The 27253-nt window shown below is 47.7% G+C and overlaps 1 protein-coding gene across 1 annotated transcript in view; it reads left to right on the plus strand.

Annotated features, from left to right (window-relative positions):
- LOC149350828 (neural cell adhesion molecule 1-like) overlaps positions 1-27253 on the plus strand; it is a 281207-nt gene that overhangs the window by 171216 nt on the left and 82738 nt on the right. Inside the window, exons 10-13 of the mRNA XM_089576941.1 lie at positions 15972-16100; positions 18362-18398; positions 20365-20459; positions 21238-21292. Of these exons, the coding sequence (XP_089433067.1) occupies positions 15972-16100; positions 18362-18398; positions 20365-20459; positions 21238-21257 (281 nt within the window). The 3' untranslated portion in view covers positions 21258-21292. The remainder of the gene's footprint in view (positions 1-15971; positions 16101-18361; positions 18399-20364; positions 20460-21237; positions 21293-27253) is intronic.

A 27253-nucleotide genomic window follows, 5' to 3' on the forward strand; every position in this document is an offset into this window, starting at 1 on the left:
AAGCAGCATCATCGCACCTTTAAATATTTATTAATGAATTTTGAATGATGAATAATAGGATTTTTATGACTTACCAGAAACTCTTGCCTGCTCTGGGCGATGTCCGCCGCAGTATTAGCGATTTTCAAAACTCAGTGGGGGAGTCTTAAGTAATCCAGTCTGGCGGCGTTACGGGGGGCTTCTCCTGTGGGCAGCCTAGGAAGAGTCGCATTCGTTTCGAAATTTCGCGATAAACTCGAACTTGTTTCTCGATAGTGGCAACCTCGTGTGGGCCTATCTTTCGTTTCTCGATGGTTCAAAGAAATAAACGAGAGAGAAGGATGAAATATCGCTGTATGGAGTTTGAAAACGGCCGGCGTGAAAGCGGAGCGACGCGGGCTTTGAAGGAAATTTAAAATCAGTTATATCAACGACCAACACAAGGCTATTCGTACGAGAATATTCTGGCCTTACATGTATTGAACATGTTCTTGACTGCGTTATTCTATTGTTTTACGACACAAAAATAGCACGCTTACAGTTGTAGTGATTTTATCCTTTGTAGTGCCGTATTATCGTTTCACTTTTTAAATCATTGTATGCACTGTCTACGATTCGCTGTATTGCCATACCCCTACGAAGCCCCTACGAAGGGCACCCCTACGAAGCCGTTCTCAATACTTTTTTAGTCCTAGCTGCTTATATCTGAGCGGGACGGAAATAAAATGAAATTGAAAGGAATTGAATAAATGCTATCCGTATTACGTGGTCGTTCTGAATAGTCAGTGACTTCGGAACAGTAAGACAACCAGCTGCCTGCCAAGTACTTTGCAGGCAGCTGCCGATCTTGGGCCCGATCTTGGGCGCTGTAAGCTTTTCGTACTCCTTCCACGCTTTTTACTTGGCGCATGACGTCCCATACTTCTCACTTCTGGGTGATCGCCGCGTCTTAGGCTTCAAGGGCTGCTTCTCCGCGAGCATGTGGTGCGAAATGGCGTGTTCCCACTCAGGGGCGATTATTTGCGACTTCTCTTCTCCCTCGTTTCTTCGCCTTTTCTTTGTTTTGAGCCGCGCCGAAATGGTTTCATATTCTTTCCTCTTAAATAATGAGCGCGGCGGTGCTTACGAGCGGCGCGCGCCCGTGCAGCCGCCACAATTACCGCGCCGCGCGTCGGGAGGTGAGGAATTCTACTCCCGTTCCGCCTGTTCCGAAAAACGATCGTTAAATTAAATGGTTGTTCTGCTCTTTCTTTTTTTTTTTTAAGCTGCGCGTTAAATTTCTGCCGAGGTGCTAGAGAATCCCGTCTGTTTTGCTCGTCGGCGGAACTAGAAAACGGACGAGTACGAGCTCCAAAAGCGAAAGAGGCCGGAGGGTGACGGCGAGGAGGAGCATTAAAAACCTTTTGGAAAAGTGAAGCCAAAAGAAACAAACAGGAAAAAAAAGGAGCGAAACGAAGGAAAAGGCGATTCTTTCTTTATTTTTTTCGCCCTCTCTCTTCCCGTGTTGCGAACGACGAGAGGGGACGGTCTCGCTTTCACCGTCACCGCCGTGAGACGTCAAAGTGCGCCGCCCGGAGGCCGCTCACGATGTGGCTCGTGTTCTTCGGCGCTTGAGTTTCAGTTACTGGCTCCGATCCGGCACCTAGTCCATATACGGTGCCAGCGTCCCTGGCAGGGTCGCGGGGTAGCGGTGCGGCCGACTGAGCGGCGCAAACGATCGGCCTTCCACCGACGTGACCGCAGTACGATCGCATAAGCGTCCGGAGACACGTATTCGGCCGCGGCGCTAAAAAGCGAACCGACGTGTTCCCGATGCGGCGCGCGCCTGTGCCGCCGAACCACCCCCACTCCTCCACCGTGCACGTGGGCCGCAGCCGCGCGGCGCACGCTGCGCCTCCGTGGAAACGACGCGCGCGGGTCGCGGCCAGCGCACCGGCGGTGTTTCATCATCCGGAACACGGGCGCAGCACAGGCCCAGGGCTTATCGTGTTCCCCGCCGCCGCTTCGACTTCAGGGGGTAAAAGAAGAGCGGAGGGCGGACACGGAGGCTGAAGGGGGGAACAACTTGCGCGCTGCGTTCAAGAGCCTTCTGAGCGGTCCAGCAATTTACCGGGTCGGATCAGTTAAAAGGACTCCCCTCTTCGAAGCGTCTTCGGCATTTTCTCGCTTCCAATTTTTTTCTTCTTTTTGTGAAGTCGGCTTTTCAAAGCGGGTGGGAAAACGAGCGGAATGCGAACTGGTCGCTTTGAGACGACACTTCGGGGAGCCAACTTGAGACGGCACTTTTGGCCGCAGGCCACGGAGTGCCTCGCACCTGAACTAAGTGAAAGTAATGCAATATTTAATAACATGGGGGTTTGCTTCTCGGTGCAGCATCTGGGCTTTGAGGAGCGGCCTGATAGACGAGTGAGCTTTGGCCACTTGGCGTATAGAGGAGCACGCAGTGGGCTAGCACACTTTAGTTATTTTTTTTTTCCCCACTTCTAATCGTCATTGACATCGGATACGGATGCTGTGCCCGTGTCTTAAAAAAACTGCCTCGTGAGCAGCGGTAGAAACACTCGGCCGCTGTGTTAAAAGCCGTTGAAAGCGAAAGGGATTAGCTGTCCGCATGTCGTATTATCTACAGTACCAACAGAAACAAACTATGGCTGTGCAGCCACTCATGTACTCTGTGTTATAATGATACCATTGTTTTTGATTCCATACTATCTTTACCTATCGCATCACACTGCAAAACAAACCCATGGCAGTATTTCTGTCTCTGAAACTTAAGACCAGTAATTCTGCGTGGACATATTGTAACTTGCAAGATTTAAAACAGACGCTTTCACAGGATAATGAAAAATCCATCTCTACGTAGTATAGTTACTGTGAGGCTGCTTTTTATATAACCTGTCACCAATAGCCACGAGACAAGACAATAAGTTTAGTAGCTGCGCTAACAAGGCGCCGCGGTCACTCGGTAATGAAATATGGGGAGGAAGGGCTTTCAGAAGTCCCCTTCGACCGATGCACCTGACCGATGTGCGATCGGACGACATTAAAAACACGAGCCAATTAAGTTCCCTTAAACAACAAGGCTTACTATGACCAAGTTAAACACAGTTTTACTGTGGCCCCGTCTTTATAGATTACCTTATTACCTTTTTTCAAGGCCTACATATCGCACACTCAACTGATTTCTCCTAGTTTACCCATGTCGGCACCCTATATCAACCCAACCAGTCATACCACGCCACCTGTCGCAGCCCCCATTCGTGGACACTCAGCCTTTCGAGCCCGCGTTCGCTATGTCCTCACCGTCCCCATCCACTGGGTTCCTTTCTGCTGAGCTGGCACATTTCTTTATCACTGTTTTGCAGGTCAGCCGGTTAATCCTCTTTAGCACCCATTCCGCCTGCACAAGATTTTCAAGCTCATGCTCGCCAGCCGAACACCCTTCAGACATCACACCCTCCTCTTCCTCACCGGAGCTTCCACTCGGAGTGAAGGCCCTATTTAAACCTCGCCAATGATGAACGCGCTGCCCAGACGAAGACTCTTGCCAAAACGTTGTCTCAGCAGCCTGAGGCTGCCCCCCCCCCCCCCCCCTCCCTCGTCCACTTTGCGTTATCAAGAAACCCATCTACCTGCCCTCCCTCTACAATGGACTCCTGGTCATGCGAGACAAAATGGCAATTGTTCAGACTGTGTCCTTGTCCACTCCATTAGCTCAGGCAAAATATGCCAACTTATATCACTGCATTATATTCGAAGAATTACCTAAACGTGGCTTGTGGTAATAGTAGTGATAAACTTTTAGTTTCTGTTATGGGCAACTTTATTCGACTGTGCACTGAACGCTTGAAAGCGACCTAGGCTCAACTGAAAGTTCCTGTCATGTTTCGCCCGCCTACTCACTGCAGCCGCCTTATCTTCTCCATGTACTGCAATCGGTGAAAAATTCCTACCGCCTATAGCAGGCAGAGCATGAAGGTTTGGTGGTGGCTCCATGATGAAGCAACCAGTGTAATAAGGGCCACGTGTTCTACCGATGACGCATTGCCAATGCACGAGTGAAGCCTTGTGGTTGTGCGCTACTACTGTAGGAAAATAGATGTGTGATCAGCAAGCGACTACGTACGCGTCATTAGGAACAACAGTCAGCAAAGGCGCCGCACTTTAGTGGCTTTTTACGTCCCAAGACCGGGCCCTCGTCGCGCTCTTTCTGCTATAAGCGTCTTGTTGTGGGCGGGGCCAGATTGGACAGAAGTTCACTATACGCTACTAAACGCAACAGAGAGGTCATAACGCAGCGATTAAGTTTAGGCAGCGCAGAACTTGTGCCTAAATTAATGCACGAATTCATACCAGGAAACTTTGCTAGCGACACTTTCCTCTCCACTGCACTTCGTTTTCAGAAGAGAAATGGCTTATAGTTCGGTATGGCTGCACTTGCACACAAAGGCCGGGATGAAACTACGTTTTGGTTCCAATTCCATTTTTTGTTCGTTTTTTTCGTGAATTGCCTCAAACGGTGTCGTGCACCCGGCACCACGGGGATCTGTTAGTCGGCGTCGCGTGACAATCAGAATTCATTGAAAGTGGTAGAAAAGGAGTGCTGCGTTATAAGAGCCCGCCATAGTTTCTAAAAACGAGGAAATTCGGTCAACGGCCGTGTTTTGTAATTTTCCTTCCTGCTATTAGCTGTTCCGGCGTGCGATGTCAGGGCCAATAAGCAGCCAGTAAGGTCAGTCGTCAGCTCCAGTATCAAAGGAGTTGCTGATAGTGAAAGAAAAATTATAAATCTCAGAAAAGAATCGTTACAAATCGTTTCGCTTCCTATGCTCAGCAACGCAGAGCTCGGATGCTCGAGACATTAATGTGGGTGAACCCGGAGTTGCGTAATAAGCGCTGAACATTTATTTCGTTTCTAACTTGATTCGTTATCACCAATAAGGAAGTCGTTAAGTTTTCATGTTCCCAAAACTCCGCCCAAGTTGGTTGTTCTACACTTTACTGGCCCTCAGAGTACCTCAAAGTCGGTTCCTAAACGTGAAAGCAAGCGTAAACTACAAAACCGCTCCGTGTTCGGCAAAATCTACATCAGTCAACGAGAGAACAAGAACGGACCCCAGTAATTACTTAGAGGGCTTTATCCCACGAAAAGGTCGGGAGCCGACTCAGCCCGCCGCTGCAGCTGCGTCTTAATTACGGTTCTCGCCGCGCTGGACAAATAATAAAACTGCGCATTAGAAAGAATGCGTGGCAGCTCGATCGTACAGGGTCGCAGTCCTCGACGGAAACTCGGTCCGGTCGGGGCAAATCATGAAGTCCGGAGCCCAACGACGTGTCATATTTCTTTCGCCGGATTGAAATTTTTTTCCAACAAGAGCGCGGTCGTCGCTCTCTGTTACTACAGGCTGTAAATGATTTAAACCTGGTTTAACGTCACTTCTTTTTTCCCATTCCACGATGAAAGCTGCGCGCTTCGCCCCCGCGCCTGTGGTCATTAAAGGAATATTCACAGTCTGTTAAAAGTGCTCTGCTCGGAGGCGAGGGATAAGGGGGGAGGCTCCTTCCGCCCAGCGTGGCCCGAAACTCATCGGAGCCGCCGCTTGCCACGCGCCCGAGCCGCTCGTCGCGGAGCCGCAGTTCTGCCCGCGCACTTTTCCGCAAAATCTGCAATTTATTACCGGTCCATTTTTAAGGTTCGGGGGTGTGGAGAGGAAAAAGCGCTCTCAACGGCTTCGCGCAGAAGGCATCCCCGTTTAGACGTTCCTTTTCCTCTCTTGCATTTCTTTTTCTTTCTTTCTCGCGCTCTCTAAATATGTCCTGGAGAATTTTATTTCCGCAACATTTAAAGCGATAGTAAATCTCCGAAACGATCGCGACTCGAGAACTTTCTTTTCCCTTGATAAGCAGCAATCGCCTGAAAGTCTGCGGAGACGAAAATGGCGGAGGCAGAGAGCGAGAGAGAGAGACAGAGAGTGAGAGAGAGAGGCACATTTTCCATGCGGCATAGAAGGCGTAACCTAAGGTCAGGTCTGGGGGCGACATTGCACCGAAGGCGATGCCTTCACATTTGGCGCGCTTCCTCCCCACCTCCCTTCTTCCCCATTCTCTTCCCTGCTTGTCCCGCGGTGCCGCAGGCGATGAGGTAGGGGAAGGCTGGCGAACGAACCGGTGACAGAGCGATCTCTGCCGCATTTTCTGCGCCTCCGAGAATCGCTCTCTGTTTCTGTTCTCCCCCCCCCCCCCACCCCTCCACCCCCCACCCCTTTTCCTTTAGTATTTTTTTTTAATTGTTCTTCTCCGCCTCTCGGGAATCTAAATGGGGCTCTTCGCTTCCAAGAGGGCAGAGGTGTCGCAATGGCGCATCATATCAGCTCGCGTGTGCTCGAGCGCGTTGACATCCACTCACCGTGAATGTATTCGATCGTTCGTAATTTCGCGCATTTCGCAACGCGTTCGGCCTGGCTGCGTGCGCGTGAGCTGTGAAACTGGTCTCTTTCTCGTGTTAAGCCCAGGTCGTTCGTGGAACGCACGTACGTCACCGGTGCGTGCTAATGGACGAGTCTTTAATGGTACAAAAACGTGCGCCTGTCGTTACGAGCAGACCGATTCCGATTTTAAAGCTTGAGTGAATAACGAAATTGGTCTATTTGTTTTGCGCGATAACCTGTGCATGGGCTAGAATGACGGAAATACTGGGCCTAAAAAGCAAAAAAAAAAACTAAGCCCTGATTAGATATTGGCTGCACACATCTCCTCTTTTTCCGATACGTAACGTAATTTGTGAGATAGTCTAGAGAAAGAAGCCATTTGTTTCACAAGCGATAAAGGCCCCCTTTTCTTGGCGATACGGCTCTTACCTCTAGTAACCGTTTCGCGGAAATGGAGGCGCAGGTCAAGAAAAAGAACCTCGCGTTCCTTTTTCCTTTTTTTCTTACAGACACGTCGAATAGTTACTTGTGCGTTTTATAAAACGAAACTCATCCATATATAAGTTTAAGCAAACCATAGACGCTGAATGTAACAGCACCTCTCTGCATGCGAACATGAAAAGGTTATTACTGACTCAGTTTGAAATACGAGGTACAGGATAAAGGAATGAAAAAAAAATAGAAAACCTGGTGACGAAAAGATAACGAGAATGTAGAACACCGAATAATACCGTCATGCGGCTTTCCAGTTTCTGCTGCAACAGAGAAGAAACCTCAAGTGTTTCGTCTCGAATTTGAACATAAAAGGGAGCAGCCGTCTTGACGACAGGCCGCAATTCGTGCACGAGCTCCGAGACGACATAGAGAAAACAGGATAAAGTAAAAGCGGTGCAACGACAAAGCATTTTCATCGCATAAAACTGGATATTAACGTGACAGCGTAAACCAACCACCAGGTGTGCGCCATTACCTCATACAACACGCGCTCTTTTATATTCCGACTCGGCTTCCACGCTTAAAGCTAAGCGTGGCAGTGTCGTTCCCCGTCGCGCAGTAATTTTCGCTTCACAGTCTGGCGGTACGCAACGCTAGCGCAGCTGGCGGCTGCGGCTCTTAGCAATGCTCGTCAACATCACTGTCGCGCCAGGAAGGCTCCCTTTCTGCGCCGCACTGCTGGCGCGCCATTCTCCGACGCAACGCCACTCTAATGGCGCCGGGGCTTCAAGAGCGCCGAGAAAGCTGAGTACCGTCAGTGGGTCCGGCCGCAGTTGCCGGCAAACACCGCAGCTCCGTTTTGCGCAGCAATCTGAATAGCGCTCGCGCCGTCTGCACTGTGCGCACCAGCGAAATTCCCGACTTGCGAGCTTCCGCCATTTGGGCGGACGTTGTTGCGTCCAGCCACTCGAAGTGGCGCCCCTCGGTCACTCAACTCAATCCGTCCTCCATTCTTTTGTGATTTTTTTTAATTTTCTAGAACTCACTGGGAATAGTAGGCGTCTTTGTGAAGACGCGACTGGTCGATAGGAAATCCTCAATTACACTGGTCTAACAAGGGTCTGCTTTCCGGGGAAAGTGATGTATTGGGAGTTCGCCGACTGAGGTTATTAAAGGGCTGCGATCGAGCGCACGATGGGCACGAAATCCGAAGCCGTGTAAAGGACCCCAGGCTCATTGATGGAGCTTCCATGAACTGAGCACGCTTTAAAAGCTGTTGGGGGGTGAACGTAAAGAACCGGAACAAAACTAGATACGCAACCATGCTACTAAAGTGTCGAATTTATTTCCTGAATCCCAAGCCCCCACCGTTCGCCGCCTTGATCGACCGACGCTCACAGCCGTGATATTCTTTTTGTCCTCACCATTCCCTGCAGGCGTCCACATACTGACAGGAAGTAATACAAACATTAAAGCGGCGCTATTAAAACGTCATTTGAGCTCAATTGAATTCATAAACGTTCTTTATAAAACAATCCCACTTTAGACTGACTCCCGTCTTGTCATCTGTGCGGGCGTAGTGCTCTACCCGGATTACGGCGGTTTCGTCGGTTGTTCATTTGGCCGTTGCCAACAGCCTTAAAGCGCATGCTCTGGCTGTCATAGAACTCCACGGGCTTCTACTGGCAGAGGAACGGTCGGACTCGTACTGAGGGAGGCACGCAGACACCTTATGCACGCGGCCGGGCAGATCTCAAAGGGGAGTTGAGAGAGCTTTATTTTCCAAAGCTGCGAATCCTTTTGACATTTCCAGACGACTTGCGTATTGCGGCCGCGACGACAGCAGCGGCACATACTTTCGGTTGTCTTTGAAAGCCTTGCAGGGATAAGGCAGTGTTTGTTGCGAGGCGTTAGACTTGAATCCGTGTATAGCACCTCCCAAATCTGCAGAATCATGGGGCACGCCAGTTCGTCAGGGCGTTCCTTCCGTTCCTTGCGCAGGGGCCGAAGTGCACCTCGCGACAGACGCAGGTGGCTGTGAAGTATGCACGGTGCACACAAAGGCTACGTCATGTAGTCGCTAGGTACATTTAGAATAGGGTGACCCTATCGGTTAGGAGCATAGGGAAATAGTGGAGCACCAGTGCGCAGGCGCAGGACAACAGCGCCTCTCCCTCCGGTGCGCCTGCGCAATGCCCCCCCCCCCCCCCCCCCCACTGTTCCCCTATGCACCTAACCGATAGATTGTATTTTAAGTGTCTCTACTATAAAAGGGACTAAACGCAGGGACCAACGATAGCCGTTGAACAATGTACCTCCACTCACCCAAGGCAATCGCTTGTAAATGCTCACTTCCATTATTGAGAACTGGGTGACTTGTGGAGTTGCAGTTAGCACATAGTTTGTAAGAATCAGCTTTTCATGGCGAGTACGCATTGTCGATACTAAAGTACGGCGTTATGGCAGCCGAGTGGGCCTGAATGGTCCTGAGGACTTAAATGCAATCAGTAGCATGTTTATTTTCTTGAATAAATGTGTCACTAATACAAAATAAGAATGAAGAAGCAAGCAAAGGCAACGTACAGAGGAGGCAGATGTTCACAGCCTCGACTTGACCTCATTAGCATATTACCCGATCATGTACTGTACTAATGTTACCATATCACATGACACACCAATGTCACGTGACATAAGCATACAATCGTTCGCGTATGCACTCACCTTTCATCAGCATGCACGTTGCTGCTCGCTTAACTCCCTTGTTTAGGGCCTCTCTAACCACACACGTACTCATTAACATACAGTCGTAATCTACTGCACTGTGTGAATGGCCACACGATATGCATATAAAACCCCGCTTTAACAAAGCCGTACGAGTGTGCCTTGCGTGACCTCCAAAGGTCAGGGGCTGGATTCGGCATAATTACGCCAATTTTCTTTTCAGCGCAATTCACATACTTTAAATACTCGCATGTCGTAAATTAATCACAGCTGATGTAGCTTTAACCAATTTCCAATTCCGCCGTTCCACTTGTGACGCGAAAACTTTTCGACCAATCCGAGGTTTAGCGACACAACAACGCCGGACACCGCAAACGGAAGGCCGCATTTTCCGCTAAGCGTGAGCCTTGAAGCTCTCGCTTTAAAAGGGACGTTTCGTTTAACTTCACGCTGATCCACGTCACAACTGATTTGCATGACCGCAGTAAATGCACTTTACTTTTCCAATCTTTCTTTATTGTTGCGCTCCCGTTTCGCTCTTCATACACTTCGAATGCGCTTCAAAATCGGTGTTAGCAAACTTCACTAATGACCAGACTAATGAACGCTCTTCACTATCACGAAATACGCCGGAATAATTCTCAGGAGCCTTTTTTTTTTGTTGCCATGCTCACCTTCAACCCTATGTTTTGTTCATTTTAATCGCTTTTTTTTTTTTTTCAAATGAAACCGGGACTTAACTACCCAGTTTTTTCTAGCTACAGCCTGAAGCGTGTAACAATAACAGCGGTCCTGCGTCTTTCTTTAAATATATAGCATAACAGAGAGAGAGAAATTAGCGTGGTACTGTTTAGTAAAAGTCAATTTTTAAGTTATCGAGCTCCTATCTTAACTAAAAGTAAGCGATATTTTATTTTCGGTTTGGTTTATTGGTTTATTGGGGTTTAACGTCCCAAAGCAACTCAGGCTATGAGGGACGCCGTAGTGAAGGGCTCCGGAAATTTGGACCACCTGGGGTTCTTTAACGTGCACTGACATCGCACAGCACACGGGCCTCTAGAATTTCGCCTTCATCGAAATTCAGCCGCCGCGGCCGGGATCGAACCCGCGTCTTTCGGGTCAGCAGCCGAGCGCCGTAACCACTGAGCCACCGCGGCGGGGCGATATTTTATTTTCATCCAGAAAATTGGAAACATTATGGGAGAAACATTTTTCAGGGTTTTACTGTGAATACATACCATACCACCCAACATTGCTCTTAGGTCAAAATGGTCTCGTCGGTTTGTCCTGTATTTTTAGGCTTTTAATTAAAAGAATCACGCAATATATGGTTTGAAAATCTACGGTAAGTAAATAAATAAACGGACTTTTAACCCCGTGTTTGGCGCATGATAGCCTCAGTTCCTTATGTGCCATAAAACCCAACACAAACTGGAAATTCCAACTTTACAAGAGTTACGTTCGTGTCTCGGTGCAGTTTCTGTCTTCTGTTGTTGGGCTACAGAACAACGTCTTCGCTTTACAAAACACAGAACCACTGCCCTGTATACGTGCCTCCAGGGCTGAGGCTGTGCAAGGAAAAATCAGTGCCCTCATAATGTGCTTTAAATGTTGTGGTAGCAGTCTCTCCATGCCGCTTTCATGTAATGTCCGTTCAACACATCTAAATGGAGGCAGTGTACAGTGTAGCCTATAGAATCGATGCAGGACAAATCCAGACTTCGCAAGAAATATGCTTGAAGCCTTGCGCGACATAGCCCGTAGCGCACCATTCACGACGTCGGGGTCATTTCTGAGAGTTCGCTCGGCTCCTGGTTCCATCAGGCTAGACATTCTAGTTGTTTTTTTTTTCGTTTTACGCACGTTCACAAAGCAGCGGCAGCATTTTTAGCCGCATTCTGTTCGATGGGGTTCCTGAAAACTCCCCAGACAAATACCGCAGTCGCTGGAGGTGAAATAGGCCATCGATTACGGTGAAAATCGATGAAGAGAACACACTTCTTGGAAACTACAAACAGTAAGGTGCTAGTATTCGGTTCTGCTGAGGGCTGCGCGAAGCGTGTAGAGTGATGGCGAAATACACTCGGGACATACGCGTATTGTACGTGAAAGCCGCCTGTCTGCAACGTACACGTGTCTTCGTCCGAGCGACCATGTCGCTCCGGCTGAGAACAAATTTCGCGGTCTATACGTCTCCCGCTGCCGGCTCAGCGCTATTCTAGAAGTCTGCTCGCAGGACGTCGGCTCGGAGATGCCGAGAGTCGCTAACGAATGCGTCGAACAGGCGCACAGTCTCTTTCTATATCTCGCTTCTTTTTTTCCAGCCGCCGAAAATTACGAGTGCTCAAATGGCGCGTCAATCCATCGGCCCCATACAGATTATTTCGCTTCTATAGCCCTCGCTTTGTTTATAGACGGCGCTAAGGGGATACATTTAGCTCATCAAATGTTGTTCCCGAAATTCCGCGTGGTATATGCTCTGCTCTTCTTATTCTAATAGCCCGGTACCTATTTGCACCTCTCAAGAAAGTGCGAACACGCCCTCACGCGATGGTGGAAAAGAAATCCACGCGTCTGCGTTTAGGCAGACTGCCACGGATCCGTCGCCGCTCGGGTGCTCCAGGACTGGCGGGCGTAGACTGCCAGGTCGTGCCACGTCATTCTCACTCACACTCGGGAAACCACGCGCGAGTTAAGCGCGCCCCGTGCGGCGATGTTGCTTAGAGGCTTTGCTTCGCATAGCCTCTCTGAGGCGACGCCTTCCATAAAAATCGCTCAAGGCAGCTGTTATGTGGTTTTACAACTATGGCTGTCATTCATGCAGCCGAACGCATGAAATAAACAGTTAATGGGCTTTAAAGTGGCGGAGGCACGACTTGGATTACGCCAAGATGTTGCTTCTAACAACGGCTAACTTGGTTTGGAAATGGCTCTATTTGAATATCGCATATAGACTCTACCAAGCAACTGATGCCGGACTTAGGTACAGGCTGTTTCACACTTAGAGGGAAACTGAGAGCGCGGGGCTGCCGCGCTTCGAGAACTGCTGCCGGCGAGAGGCAGCGAGAATGGGCGGCACCAGGCGCATGTTTGGAAAAGGAAGTTGGCCGCGCTTATTGGGCATGCGTCTTTGCCGCCGCATCTCCCTGCTGTCGGCGGCCACGCGCTCCCAGTTTCTCTCGAAGTGTCCAGCAGCCTATACAGTGAATAAAAAAACGACAAGTGGCCATCAAGATTACGAGGGACAAGAACAGTTCGAATGAATAATTCAGCAACTGTTCGTGCGGACGAACGCAATGTTGTCGGAGATATTCTAACAGCGAGCTGGTTTGGCTGGATTTTGTCAATAGCAGAGTGCTTGCGGGCCTATATACTTGAGTAGATCTGGTTTAGAGGGTTTAACGTCCCAAAGCGACCCAGGTTATCAGGGACGCCGTAGTGAAGGTCATCGGAAATTTCGACCACCTGCGGGTTCTTTAACGTGCACTGACATCGCACAGTACACGGGCCTCTAGAATTTCGCCTCCATCGAAATTCGACCGCCGCGGCCGGGATCGAACCCGCGTCTTTCGGGTCAGCAGTCGAGCGTCGTATAACCACTGAGCCACCGCGGCTGCTCGAGGTAGCGTTCTGATCAGGCACGTAGCCAGCATTTTTTTTTTTTTGTGTGTGTGAGTGCTCAAGGTAATTTTTGAAGAGGGAAGGGGGTTGGCCCCCTTTGAGTACGCGGCTGGTTCCCATTATGAATAGCCTTTGTAAAAGTGTGGGAGACTACTCGTCGTTGTTTGGGAAGCGAAGTAAAACGAAAAGCTGCTTCTGTAAGTGGAGTGCGCTTTTTTACACACACAAGTTCCATGAGATCCAGCATGGACGCACTGGTGAGGTAATCGACAGAGTGCACTTTTGAGCAAGAAGGAGAGTGCGAGAACGAAAGAGAGAAGGGGGTTATGTAAACCTGAACGGCGCTAGATTTCGCAGCGCTTCTTTCCGCTCGCACTGCACGTATTATACACGCCGGAGTGCTACAAGTGCGCCACCCCTGCATGAGTTCAGCTATGACAAATATTTGTCATTATCATCAGGCTCACTATGTCCACTTCATAATAACGGTCACCTATTAACCCTGTCCTGTGCCAGCTGTGGCTACCTTATGCCCTCAAACTTGCTAATCTCATCCGCCCGCCTGATTTTCTGCCGCTTCTTGATGCGCTTGCCTCCTCGTGGAATCCATTCTGTTACCCTTAACAACCATTGATTACCTTGCTTTGAGTTCGGATATCGTTCCTTCGTTGTTCCTTAACTTACAGCTGTAATGTACGACATCGCAGAGAGCCCAGACGTTTACGTTATCTGGAAGATATTAATAGAACGAAAAGAAGGCAACTACATCTCGCGTATTTTTTTTTTCGCGCTCACCCGTATAACCAATACATCTAATTACCCTAACTACATTGGACTAACCCGGCTCTACTTCGAGCTGTTGATCAGTACGGCCTCTCCCTGCCATCTGCTATCAGTCCTGGTCAGCTAAGTGCATAGATCGATTGCCTCGAACAAGCTGTGGTCCTGTGTTATATCCCCGGACCAGGGCTAATTTTTCTTCAACTACGAAGTTTCTGTGAAAGCTGCGTAGGCTTGCTCTGTACGTTTACATCTGTGCTCGTGGAGATGGTAATGAGTAATAATACCCTTATTTGATCCATATAATTCTTCCTTACGCTCGTCTTTGCGCCCAGCGCGAAGACGAGTACCGCGTGACGCGTTTCTGACACAGCCGCTGCGCCTGCAATGTGCAATACGCTGTGCCAGTCACCTTAGTCGCATGTTGGCTGCGCACACCTTTCATTGCGCCACCTATACTACATTCTAGCCTCAATTTATTTTCCCAGTTCCTGAAATCACCGCATCGGCCTATACGACCGACAAATTTGGTAGTAAATATGGTCGTCACGATGGGCTAAGACTACTAGCATGTCCTATGAACGACACGTACGAGATAAGAACTCTTGCTCTTGCAGTGTATGTCTTTGTTTTCTTCCGTTAGTAACTACATTCTAATTTAATAAAAGCTTGATGGTGGATTCTTAACAACTTTTTCTTTTAACATGTTACTTTAGGTGGTGATGCTGGCCAACTCTTCTCAGGAGTCGCCCTTGATTGAAATATTTATTAGAGCACAAAAAAAAGAAACGCAAACACGCGCAGCGACTACTATTTGCCGAATTCCTGCCTTCGAGACTTTGTTCTTTCAGTTGAATAGCAGTGACTGAGGAAAAATGCCGCGAGACAACACGGGGGAAAATGCGGGAATTTTCAGAACTGCTCGAGGGAAAAACGGAATTTTATGTTAAGTAAAAAAATTTTCCACTGCGGCATGAAACAAAGCTGACCGTGTTAGGAAAACTAAAACAGCGACAAGATCCTGACTATACCTCTTTAGCAGCAGAAGCTTTCGAGCTACGGTGGCAATCGATTCATGATGGCGCTATGCGGGCGTTTGTGCGTCGTTTTCACAATACGTGTGACTTGCATGTTCCGTTTATGGTAGGCTATCATTCGTAAAAGGTCCCAGTCATGACAGGCTAATCGTTGCGTCGTCGACAATACGATAGCAGGTGTATGGATAGGCATAACAGGTGCCGTTGTAATTGGCGCCACCAGCGTTGGTCGCTTGTCAATTTTTACGCGCGCTCAAGCTCAAAAAACCGTCCTTCATCCTTTGTAGGAAACAATAAGCAAATGTAACCATTCACTCAACCGCGATACTGTTGGTGACGTATTGGAAAACACGTATTGAACGGCGTGAAATTGAAGTGACGCATCATTGGTTCAGAATTGTTGCTTTTTTATGTCGGAACTATGAGCGAGCGGCACTTGCCCCTTATATTTGCTGATTTGTGCGTTTTTAACTGCAATACAACTTGTGTATTATTTACCTTTGAGCGATTTCGCATTTGCTATTTACTCTCTGCGAGTTTCACTTTGACCACTGTCTTTTTTTTCCTGTCAGCCTAATTGAAAAGAAGATCCGTCGCCAATGTACTTTGGCAAACGCTCTTTTATTCATGTTGATTTCAATAAAAACCAACAGCAGCGTATTCGGTTCCGGCCACTGTCCTGTACGCTGAGGCATACTGCTTCGCAAACTAAGACGCTTTACTGCTATACTTACATGTGTATACTCCTTATTAGCCGCGGTTTGCAGCCCCATGGTAACGAACGCCGTCTTGTGATTCATAGATTTTCATGTATACTTGATTAAAAGAGTTAATTCTAGGCACCTGGGCACACGACTTTTTTAAACATATGAAGTTTTCAGTGACCCCTGACAATAGTAAAGCAATCAAGAGATCAGGTAGGGGCATTTAAAAAGTGTAATCTTTCTCTTTGTCTTATTTCTCTTTTCAGTCCCCACCTGGACTCTCGGATTTTCGATTCTTCACTGGCTTCTGCTTGTCTTGTTTCTCATCCTCATTGTCGTCGCTGTAATACTGCTCGTCTGGTTTCGTCGTCGAATGCAAGGCAACGCTACCGAAGGTAGGAGAACCGCTTCAATCATCCTAAATTTTCTTTCCGACGAACACTTTTCAACAAACTCACTTCACCCTGCGTCATTTCAACCCACCGTGACATGAAACCCAGCATTAATTTTAGCTTACGTTCCAAATGGGGCATTCAGGAGGCGCCGAAATGTAAAATGTTTCGTAAAGTGTTCCTTGACCCACGCATTTTTTTGGATGAAACAAGATACAGTCAGCACTACTAACGACCTTTATAAATGCAATTGAGCCGACAAAGGTCAAAGCATCGGGCAACGTAACGTTTATTACAACATTATTTCGATGCTTATTAACATAAGAAAATTGTATTCCCCTACGGCTTCTTTGGTTTCAGTGACTGCTGACTTCATTTGTATATTTACGTATGCAAGTCTAACTTAAGAACTCAAGATGTTGCGGCTCTAGCTATGGCTGTATATTAACTTATTCAGGGATTATGTCTTGTTCTCTTACGTCTGAAAAGAAATTGCTGCCAAGTCGAGACACATAGAACTATCGCATGCTTACAGTGTAGAACATGGAAGAAGCTTGGAAGAAATCAGACCTTATACATTAAGTGCGCTTAATATGGAGCCCTGCAAAATCACTGTCGCTGTAATGATGAAACGTTTGCGGCACATATCATCGAGGACTGTTTTCCAAACCATGCTTGATTACGAGCGATTTCTCTCAGGGTTCCCCTCTTGCACTTTCATGTGAAACCTCCAGGGCGGAACTTAATAACTGAAAAGAAAAAGATTCAAATCAATATATTTTAATATGAGCTCGCGCAAAATAAAGGGAAAGAAGAAAGCGCATGCATCGATATTCTTGACATTCAACAGTGATGTCCTTTCGGAGCTTTCAAGTTTTGCACCACGCGCGTTTCGAGCCACGGGCGCCGCCATCTTTCTTTGTTATTTCGCTGTCAGGAAACAACCATGCCTTAATAACAATGCCGCGTCAAAAGAACACGACGTCTTCAGTTCTCCGTTCGATTGTGCTCAGCGCATGTTGCTCCGGAGAGAGTGAAGCCCAAGGCAGCTCCCATGCGACGCAGCCGTCGTTTAATGAGCATTCAGACGCAGCTAACCGCGCCGCCGTCTTTCAGAGCTGTAGCTTGGAGCCGAGACGTTTGTTTTCACTTGCTCCCTTTCTTGCAGGGCCGTAAGTGCTTATGAAAGCGTAACTGAAAAGCACGCGTCCTGAATAGCTAGCGAGGAATGGCGGCATTCAGGGCGACAGCTGCAAGAAACGCGCGCTTAAACGTAGAGCCTGGCTGCGTTCCGGGAGCGTCTGCGAATCCTATTTTGTCCCCCCAACCGGTTCCTCCGCCTCGGTCTTCGGTCACTGCCTGCGCCGGTACACCTGCGGTTCAAGCCGCGCGCGCGCCAGACTGCGAGACGGCACTATCGACTTGCACGGAAAGTGCGCGGCACTTGGCAAAAGAAACTCTCTCGTGTAAAAACCACGCCTGGCAGCGCCAGGCCCCGCACTTGCGAAACTGGCGGCTGGTGCGAAAGAAACTCGCGCTACGCTCGCGGCCTTTAGGCAATACTTGCGGCGAGGCAATATTGGCGCGCTTAATGTTTGTTGCCCCGCGCGAGTCATTGTTCTTTCGCCGTCGCGGAGATTGCGTTTCCTCCCAGACATGTCGTGGGATGACGAACCTTATTATGCACCTTTTTGCGGGCGTACAGCCGTGCATCGAGTTGGTTGTCCAACAAAGGCGTCTTCTTTCTCATAGAGAGAAAGTGAACTTCATTGAACGACATTTATTCAAGTTGATTAACAAGAGGAAGAGCAACTAAACGAGAAAGGACAACAGAAGGAAAGGCGTCACACGCGCTGACATTTCTTTTGTCGTCCTTGCTCGTCGCTCTGCTTTGCCGATTGTTAATCTATGAAACAACTAGCCGAAATCACTACTCTACATCAATTCAAGCTGATAACGGATTGCTGGAGAGCGTCTATTGATGAGAACTCCGCAGTTTATTTCCACACTATATGTATGCAGGATAATTGCAGCCCTTTATCAAAAAGAAACACAGGTAGCACGAATGAACGGGGAGTTTCGCTAACAATATTTTCAGTAATTATGTTACTTTTCTGTCCTTGCTATTTATTTACCAGGAAAGAAAAGTTGTGTCTGTATCAAACTAGACAGCACAGCCTTCAGGTGTGGCAATTATCAATCGACAAGATAAGTGTCTATATAATGCAGTTGAATAAATGCGTTTTGCTTCTTTTTTTTTTCAGGAACCAATAAAAAGACCACAACTGATGTTCAAGAACCGTAAGCCGATTTCAGTTGCAAATTTTTCAGCTCTTCTTCACAGAGCTTCGTTAGGACACGTCCTATTAATTTCCTAAGCATGCCGAGCATTGGCTGTGGTGTTGCACTACACAGAACATCTTCACGTTCACTGCACAGTACTCACTAGTACATTCAAACTCTCTATGGTTCAAGCGGTGCCTGTGTGCACCATATGAGAGGCGGCAGAACATCACTTCATATAAATTGTTAGAAGAGCCTCTTTTGCAAAAATTGTGTTACGTTCATGCGCTACACAACGAGGCGCCATTTTACGGATTGCATAAACAGCCCAGCGAACTTTACGGCTGCTACACTGATTTTTTTAACGCTGAAGTGGACACGCGGAAGCTTAACGCGGAAGTGAAGGGAAGTGGCTCGCGCCAGTAAATCAGGGGCCTAACTCTCAAAGCTGTTAGGGCGCTAGAGCAGTGCGCGGCTGGCCAGCGCTTTTGCTATCGTGCGCCGGATTATCACGATTGACCAAATGACGGGCGCGAACTTTTCACGTGCTCTTCTCACGAGATGCTCGATGGTTCGTGTCCTGATTTTCCAGTGTCGGCAAATTCTGAGACAACATAAATGAGCTTTTTATCTTGACCACTACGTCTAAATCCAGAGCGCATACAGCTAGACGACACCTGACACAACTGTGAAGGCTGAGTTCTAACGTAGATAAGCGTAGTAACCCAGCGTAAGGCTGGGTTAATCGAATTTTTTTTTCTCTAGTCTCGGTTTAACTGGCCTTCTTTTCACCTTTCGTCACTGGCTCAACGAACTGTACACCCCTGCTTTCTCTTGCATAGACCACTCGGCGCGGTGATTGATGGGAGTGGAATAGAATCGAAAGGAGAGAGAGCTGTATTATACACTCCCAATAGGACCAGTACGGGAAGGCCGTGTTTGCGTCGAGAGCACTTCGTAGGCTCATGGCTAAAGCGTGGAGGAACATTCCTTGTAGAGTATGCCACCGGGCCAGAAGCTGATGTGTCGCTCAAAATTTGCTCACATTGAAATAGAAGCTCCTGCTGGTCCCAGCATACCAACGACAGAGCTCCCAAAGCATCTTTTGCGCGTCCACGAGTAACGACTGATTTGCGCCAGCTATAATCGACTATCGTAATAGGCCGGTGCACCATAGAAAAAGTGCAGGTTAATCACGCACCGTTGTAACCCGACATCAACTCTCATCGGCGCTAGCTGTGGCTTTCAGGTCAGTGCCAGTGAATTGAGAGGCAGATTATAGTGATCAGGCAGAAAACTCTGAGAGCGAGAGGCTGGCGTCAAAATTGAAATTCACAGGATTTCCCTTACGCAAGTGTGGCTTGCGACTACGCAAAGCTTCCTACACGCGGTCTCACAGACATGTAGTAGAGTTGTGGAAGCCACAGCTGGAGCTAGTAAACCAGCTAGCAACGCCGCGCTCTTGTGCGTTCAGTCTTGTGAATGCAGCCTCCGAATTGCAAATTTTTTCGCGCGCCTTCGTGCGTAAGAGCAGTTCGTGTCTAAGCGTTGCCTAAGCCTAACCTCATTGGTCAGCGTGACTGGCCACCGCAGAGGCCAATGAGGGTATCCGCCTCGGCTGTCGTCTCGCTAGTTATTTCGACCGACATGCTCAAAGTCACACATGACCGGGCCACGAACTCGTCTTACGCACAAAAATGCGCGAGTATATTTCAGGAAAAGGAAAAAAGCTGCACGCTCATTAGGCCACACTCTGGGCCTCGTAACAATTGTCTTAGATGCGAATTCTGCTCGAATAAAGGCACAACTCCGATGAAATAGTTACATGAAGTTAAGTTGTATCACAGCTCCTGCAGCAGTAAGTTAACTTCTGTCGTTTATCGGTGCTACAACAACGACGTCTAGTGCAGTTAAAGCGGTGTTGATGAGGTCATCGCATGTCACTCTGCCTTGAAGACCGAGCAGTGGCGCACTGAACTTTCAGCTGGTGCGGCCAGATGGCTCAGACGGTGCCCGTCAGCCGCAGTCGGAGCAGCATCATCTCCACGAAAGATGAAATAATGGTCCTCGACAAGAGAAGTACGTAGTGCTTTTCCACATCTTTTCTTCATTAAGGCTTCTGTAGCGTCGAAAGCGCGGATCGTGGGAGGGAAAGGCTAATCCTTTTTTATTATACCCGACGCGCAACAAGGTGATGTCCGCTGTTTTTGTATTTTTTGATCAGGTAAAAAGCCCCTGCTGCCCTCCACCTCTGCCCCATTTGTTCTGGCAAATCTTTTTTTGCTCTTTTATATACATGCGTGCTGATCCTAAAGAGAGAGCTTTGGTTTTTTTTTTTTTCCTTTTTGTCGCTGTTGTTTTGCTTTTATGACATGCTTTCAACTCTGAGGTGCTGCTGCATTAAGGGACATTTTTTCTGTGTGTGTGCGAGTGTGCGGCGTGCGTGCGCCAACATCTCCAAGAACGTTTCTTCCAAGAGCACTCAGTCATTTTATGCTTTCTTTTAACGAAAATCCTGATTGAAGGCGATATCCGGAGTTTCATGAGTTGTTGCAGCATATAAGAAAACGGTCCCTTCGACACTCAGGAGTATTACCTCAGACATTATTTCTTGGCAATTTCCTTGGAGAATGAGATGAATGAACTTCTTTACCTTTTATAGGTATGGTGTTTTATTGATGATGCGGCTGTTTAAGAACTTCTTTAGCTGTGTTAATCTTCCTTTAAATCAATCATTCTGGATTTGCCAGAACCAGCGGAAGCCGACCTTCCACTAATTCTTTTCTCTTCAATTCATTACTGTGCGTATGTTCCAAGGCCTAATCTGCTTATATGCCTGCGGTTGCTTTTCTTCTAGAAGACACTGTGGATGTATGATTGCGATGCCGCACTCCGTGAAGTCAAGGCGGCAGGTATGGACACCAAGTTGCACTTCTCTGCTTCCTTTTATTTTCATGAAACAAGTGTTAAAAACAATGAGCACATGCCATAGAACGAGCCTCCTCACTTTCAATCCCCGTGTAATGAATGGAGAACGCCGAAGGGATTATCAATGCAGCTAATATATCTTTAATGTAACTGTTATTTACACTTGCAAACTTCTTACTTAAAAGGTTCACTGCATTCGACGCTTTCTCTCTTTGCGTTTCCGCACTTTTATATCCTATTTCTATTCTGTAAACTATATTTTTCTGTGCAGAGACTGAGATGCGGCGTGTTAAACAGCTTTGCTTATTTTTTCAGTCAATGCCAGGATAATTCGGCTAAGAGAGTAGCGCCTAGACATTTCTTCAGCTGCCTTCATATAACCGCAACGTTCTAGAAGTATTTCATTTTTTGCCGCATAAAGATTTGGTGTTTGCTATCGGAGTATTTGAATTTGTGGTTTGTAATTGCAATGTATTAGCATAGTTTCCAAAACAGCCAAACATGTGCGCCATTTGGTCTCCCACTCAAAGGAGGTGCGGAGAAGCGGCAGCGTATCAGACGTTTGAGAACCCTTGGAAGTAATTCGCGCGTTCGTCTTTGGAAGGGCAGGACGGTTTGATGGTGGCCCAACGAACTCCACACGGCACATGCTTCCCTTGGTGGCCTTTGCGCGCGCGCTCAAAGAAACGCAAGTGTGTTTGCCGTGCTAATGATAACACAGCCCCGCGATAGCTAAAATAGCCTACTTGCAGTCTGGCACCGCACTTTACTCCGGTTTGAGTCCTACGCGCACTGCAAAAACATAACTCCTACGCACGTCTAGAGTCTAGTGGTCGATCTATTTTGGTCGCAGACAGAGTCCTTGTCCTTGTCGGAAGAATCTTCCGCGATAAATATGGACCACTTCTTTCCAATCCTACATATATCAATGTTGAAATCACATTTGTTGATACAGAGCTTCTCTAAGATAGAGCAGCGTCAGGCTGTTGTCAACGCCCGCAATAAATACGCACGCTTGATTTTGGTGTGGCAGTGATGTGTGGTGTGACCTGTATCGTATATGTCTAGAAACTGACCAGGTACGCGGTGCGCACCTAATGTCATGTTTCCATCTTATAGATGCGAACATTTATCGTTACTAGTTTCGTTTTATCAACTGCATACTGAGTGGCCTTCGTAAAACACAATGCACGCGTTGTACGTAAAGTAAAGCATGGACAAAGAAACAAAGGTTTGCCCAGACCGCCCTATGCTAACGTCGATTGAACAACGTACCGTGTTACGGCAAACCTGCTGGATATATAACCATAAAGTACTGCCTCCGCGTTGAATAAGCCGTTCCCTTAGACGTGCAAGCGGACAACGTGTTCTGATATGCCCAGCGGAGAGCCATAAATTTTGAACGATAACGGTTGCCCTGCCACTTGCCGCTTCAAGGAGCACTTTGCCCTTCCGTAACTCTCTTCATGTAGCTGTATACGGGACGTCGTGAGCACTGAATTGAGAAATTATCGTAAGTTAGGTGTTCGTATTCGCAGAAAGTGAAGTCTATACACCACGCGCTAAAACAACAAATGCGGCCTGCACCGCTGCATAGACGTTTGCCATTTTTACAGTGGGCTGCCGGAGCGATAGCATCCCGCAGACGCAGCATACGCGCAGTCGTTATATTAAGAAACCCACTGTGGGGTCCTCGACTCGTTAACGAGGAATTTTTCGCAACCCGAAAGAGCAGTTACGATGCGCGTGACTGCAATAAGAATGAAGCGTTACTTCACGGCGCACTTCGCGACTCGTGAAACTTTCAAAAAGTTAATCGCTCGCTATATCGGCAGGGGCTCCGACCTAGAGTTCGTTCAGGGAGCCCCGCCCACAGAACCCAGTCGTAGCTCTAGTGAAGTGACCGGCGGGGCGGGAAGCTCTCACCTGCTAGAACAGAAGCTGTCGCAATACAACAATCACCGACAAAAAAACACAAGTCCTACCGTCTGCCAGACTAAGTGGAGCACGAACTATGTTGAGCGTCACGACGGTGCAGCAGTCCTTTTGCCAAGCTTTCAACCCGCGCGGTTCATGAAACTACTGCGGAATGCGCTTGTCCTTTTAGTGCTACTTCCAGCCACTAGCAATTGAAAGCAAACGTTCTCTTTGACAAACGAATTTGGTCGCGACTCCTTTTGTTTTTTGTTTTTCATTTGCAATTTTTATCTTTTTATTGTATTGTTACTTAGTTTTTATTTTTTTTTTTAACTGCTGAAAAGAATGGCTTCGAGTGTCTTGGGAAATTTTAAGTTTACTAAGCTGGTTTGTGCCATGATTGTTTAATGCGTATTATCGCATCGGTACCTCTACGTGCTCCTTTGCGTTTAGAAGAAACGATTTATGGACAGAGTGCGAAAAAGTGATTTATATTAATCTTGAGATTCGTAGATACTGACATATGAGTGAAGATCTTGCTGAAAAAAATCTTCCTGTGTCCTTTCAGTTATACTGGAAGATTTTGGGCCTGACGCCTCGTTCAGCCTCCCGAAGAGTAACCTAAACATGCAAAAAAAAACTTCGATATGAGCCTGGCGCGGAATTATTGAGTTTATAGATAGCAAACATTCATGGTTTTTAGAACACTAACATACCAAGCACGCGCGTTTCAATGTCATTGTAATGTTCAAGTTCCCTCTGGTGTATAAGCGAGAGTGTATCTGAAAGCGTGTAAGGGTGGCGTATACTGACTGCTCGTTGTTTAATGAGTTACACTTTCTTAGAAAACGGTAACCACGCAAGATCACGAAGTAATGAATTTGATGGAAACGAGTGAAACGAAGTGTCTTCATTCGGATTTGTGTACTTTATGGTCAACAACATTTTACTACCAAACATGGTTTGGTGAAATATAATAAAGTGCCTTACGTAAATATCAATGACAATCGACGATAGGATTTGCCAGCTCTTGAAGCGTAGTTTTAAAATGGTAACGACGAGAGTTCAACGAAAAAAAATAAAGGCAGGCGACCAAAATCCGGTTCGATTTTACGCTTAGTTCAGCATAAACACCAAAGGAGAAGACATTGATGCTCGTTCGAAATCGGGAAACTGCCGAGGTGCTGAAACAGATAAAGGCGTTAAATTGAGCTGGTTCGGAGAATAAATATCACTTTCGAAACTTTGTGCCACCTATAGAAATTGTGAAGAAAGCTCGGTTCACGAGTGCTTGAGAATGGTCAAGAAAAGGGCACGTTTATTTCAGAAAAGTGCCCTGAGCGACGCCAATGGGCTGACGTGTGCAAACGGTGCCCGAATGGTTTCAAAATGGTCCATTCTTTCCGGTCTTGCGTCACAGCTGTATACTTGAGACTGGCCATAAGCACCTATCTAGAGCATCAGAAAGGCTTCACAGCATGCTTTCGAAAAAAAAGCAGTTGCGTCAGTAAGGCTTCTTACAGGGTTATATTGCACTTTGAGACAAGTGAGCAGAAACGTAAGAAAAGAAGATCAAGCCGTACACTTTCATTCTTCTTTTTCGCTAAAATGGCAAGGATTGCTACCAGAAGACTGTGGTAACCTTAATGGTTTGGACACAGCATTCTTCTCTGCGTCTTGTTATTATTACATATAACCATAGACAGAAGTACAACTTTTATGCACCGCTAACATTAACTTTTTTTCTTAAGGTATGTCCTCAAGTTTTCATTCAGTGAGCGTTAGCCAGACGGTTTTTCTTATTGTTTGTTTAAAATGAGCATGGGAGAGAGCAGTTTCAAGCCCTAACTTGGGCCTCGAGTTTTCTTCTGACTTCAAGTATTAATCAGTGAAGTTTAATATATGAAGAGGTTTATGTTACGAGGTAGCGAAGTTGTTCTAGTTAGAACAATGCCCAGACTAATACTCTCATGTTTGCCCGCAAACACGAAATCATAAATTAAATTAATTACGCAAAGAATATGCCCAAATGATTCGTGCTATAAGCTACCTATTTACGCTATAAAAAGCGGAGCATGTGCGAAGCAACAAATTTACGTGCCGCTGTCTAGACACCATTCTAAGCGCAACCGTTGATGGTAAAAGAAATCTATTCTGAATAAAGAAGGTACCGAAGGTCTCAACGCTTTTGCAGGGGGGCAGCGTATTAACTTTTCTTTAAAGCGTAAATCACCCTTTTTATTTTCCAGCGGCCCTGTTTTATAGAGAACCATTGATTCATATGATACTTTGCCGAGCACACTGCTTCTTCGTTCCAAGGAATCCGTCAGTTTGCTGAGTTCTCAATGCGTACTCGCAGCTGTTGGCATGAGTTCGTTTTAACGCGCCAGCGTTAAGGGTCGCGTCGCAGAAAAGGTGGCGTTATCGCCGGCATAGGCGTCGTTGGCCGTGAGCGAAAAATCAAAGAAAAATCTCCAGAGAAGCAACATAGGGGGCAGGTGGGCCACCTAGGTCACGTGACCTTGTGACGCCATCACAACCTGCCTAGCGTGTCAGGTGGCAGTTAAAATAACGATCGGTGTCGAGAGGTTGTTTGGGTTGCTGGGTCTCATAAGCAACACCAGTGGCAGCACCTGCCATCGCAGGACAGCGGCGCATCGCTTAACCGCTGCAATACACTGCGCCAGGCGGGGTATGAGGACTCCCAGGGATCTGTGAATGTAAAGTAGAGAATGACCAATTATTCCATTAACCTATCAACGCTATCGCATCGTAGCCTTAAGGCGGAGCTTAAGTGTTCTCTCCAGTTTTTACTTTTCCCGTTATTTACTTATACTGCTCCAGCTTCATCGATCACCCGCTAGCACTGGGATACGGCCGGTCTGACCTTAAATTGAGCGCCGCATCCTTGTGTGGTGGTGCTTCTCTTTTGTTTTTTTGTGTGTGTGTTATTTTTTCTCGATACATGCAACTTGCTTGGCTGTCGTTTACTCCTGTTAGGCGCAGTGCAGCATTTCCCAGTGGAGTGCACCCATTCTACGCCCATGATTCTAAATTTTAGGCACACAAAAGCTCTCGGTGCACATATGACAGCCTGTACCTATCACTTAAGTTTTATATCGGTGCTTATGCGGCGGTAACGCTTTTCACCAAGATGTGCGTACTAGTCCAGCACCGCAGGCTATTTTGTTTCTCAAGACTGCGAATCAGTGAGTCAGTGGAAACAAGGATCAAGATAATCTTATGAGCTCTCTTACGCGGGTTGACGGAACCTTTTCATCTTGCACACCCATTGGCGCTTCAACTTCCAGTCATTGTGCGCACTCCTGGTTACGCACTGTGAGGTGGCCCGTAGGGACACAGCCTAGCTAGTACACGTGGTAACCGCTCGTAAATACTGCACACCGCGTCTGACCACTGGAGAGTTTGTGCTCTGGGTGCTGCGGCGCAGCCCTTCCAAACACTGCCATAAACCTGCATGTCGTGCCCTTCACAGAGTTTGTGGCAACTCGCAAGGTCACCTCCACGTGGCCCGTCGAAGTTTGCAGACCTCAGCGCTCGACTGTGGACAAAAGCGGAGGCGAGGAGGCAAAGCGGCGCGTTAACATAACGTGGCGGGTGCACACTGTTCGACGTTGAATGGTGCACAGTTCGGAGGGGGGTGGGACAAACAAGGACGAGCTTAGCGCGCGCCTCTGGGGCCCCCCCCCCGCAACATTTTTGATGCACCGGGAAGGGGGGGTTGGCAGTGCGCGCTGTCCCACCTCGAAGCCATGGCGGCGGCAGACCATTACCCGCAAGCTGGTTCCGCGTGGGAGGCTCACCATGACGCGCTTTTCGCTGACCTCGGCGTTTTGCTGCCGCAGCCAAAACTCTGTCCCCTGCCCCCGAAGCGGCCGAAAAAAGGGCGGCGGGGTGCCCTTCGCAGAAACTCTGCTTACGCGTCGGGTTTGGCCACCCTGGATGTTTGTTTTTCTCGTGACCAAACTGTTTCGGGGGCTTGCGTCAAAGTGGAAACCGTAAACGTC

This window comes from Amblyomma mixtum, chromosome 3, assembly GCF_055824585.1.
Source record: "Amblyomma mixtum isolate Tamu chromosome 3, ASM5582458v1, whole genome shotgun sequence".
NCBI classification, from domain to species: domain Eukaryota; kingdom Metazoa; phylum Arthropoda; class Arachnida; order Ixodida; family Ixodidae; genus Amblyomma; species Amblyomma mixtum.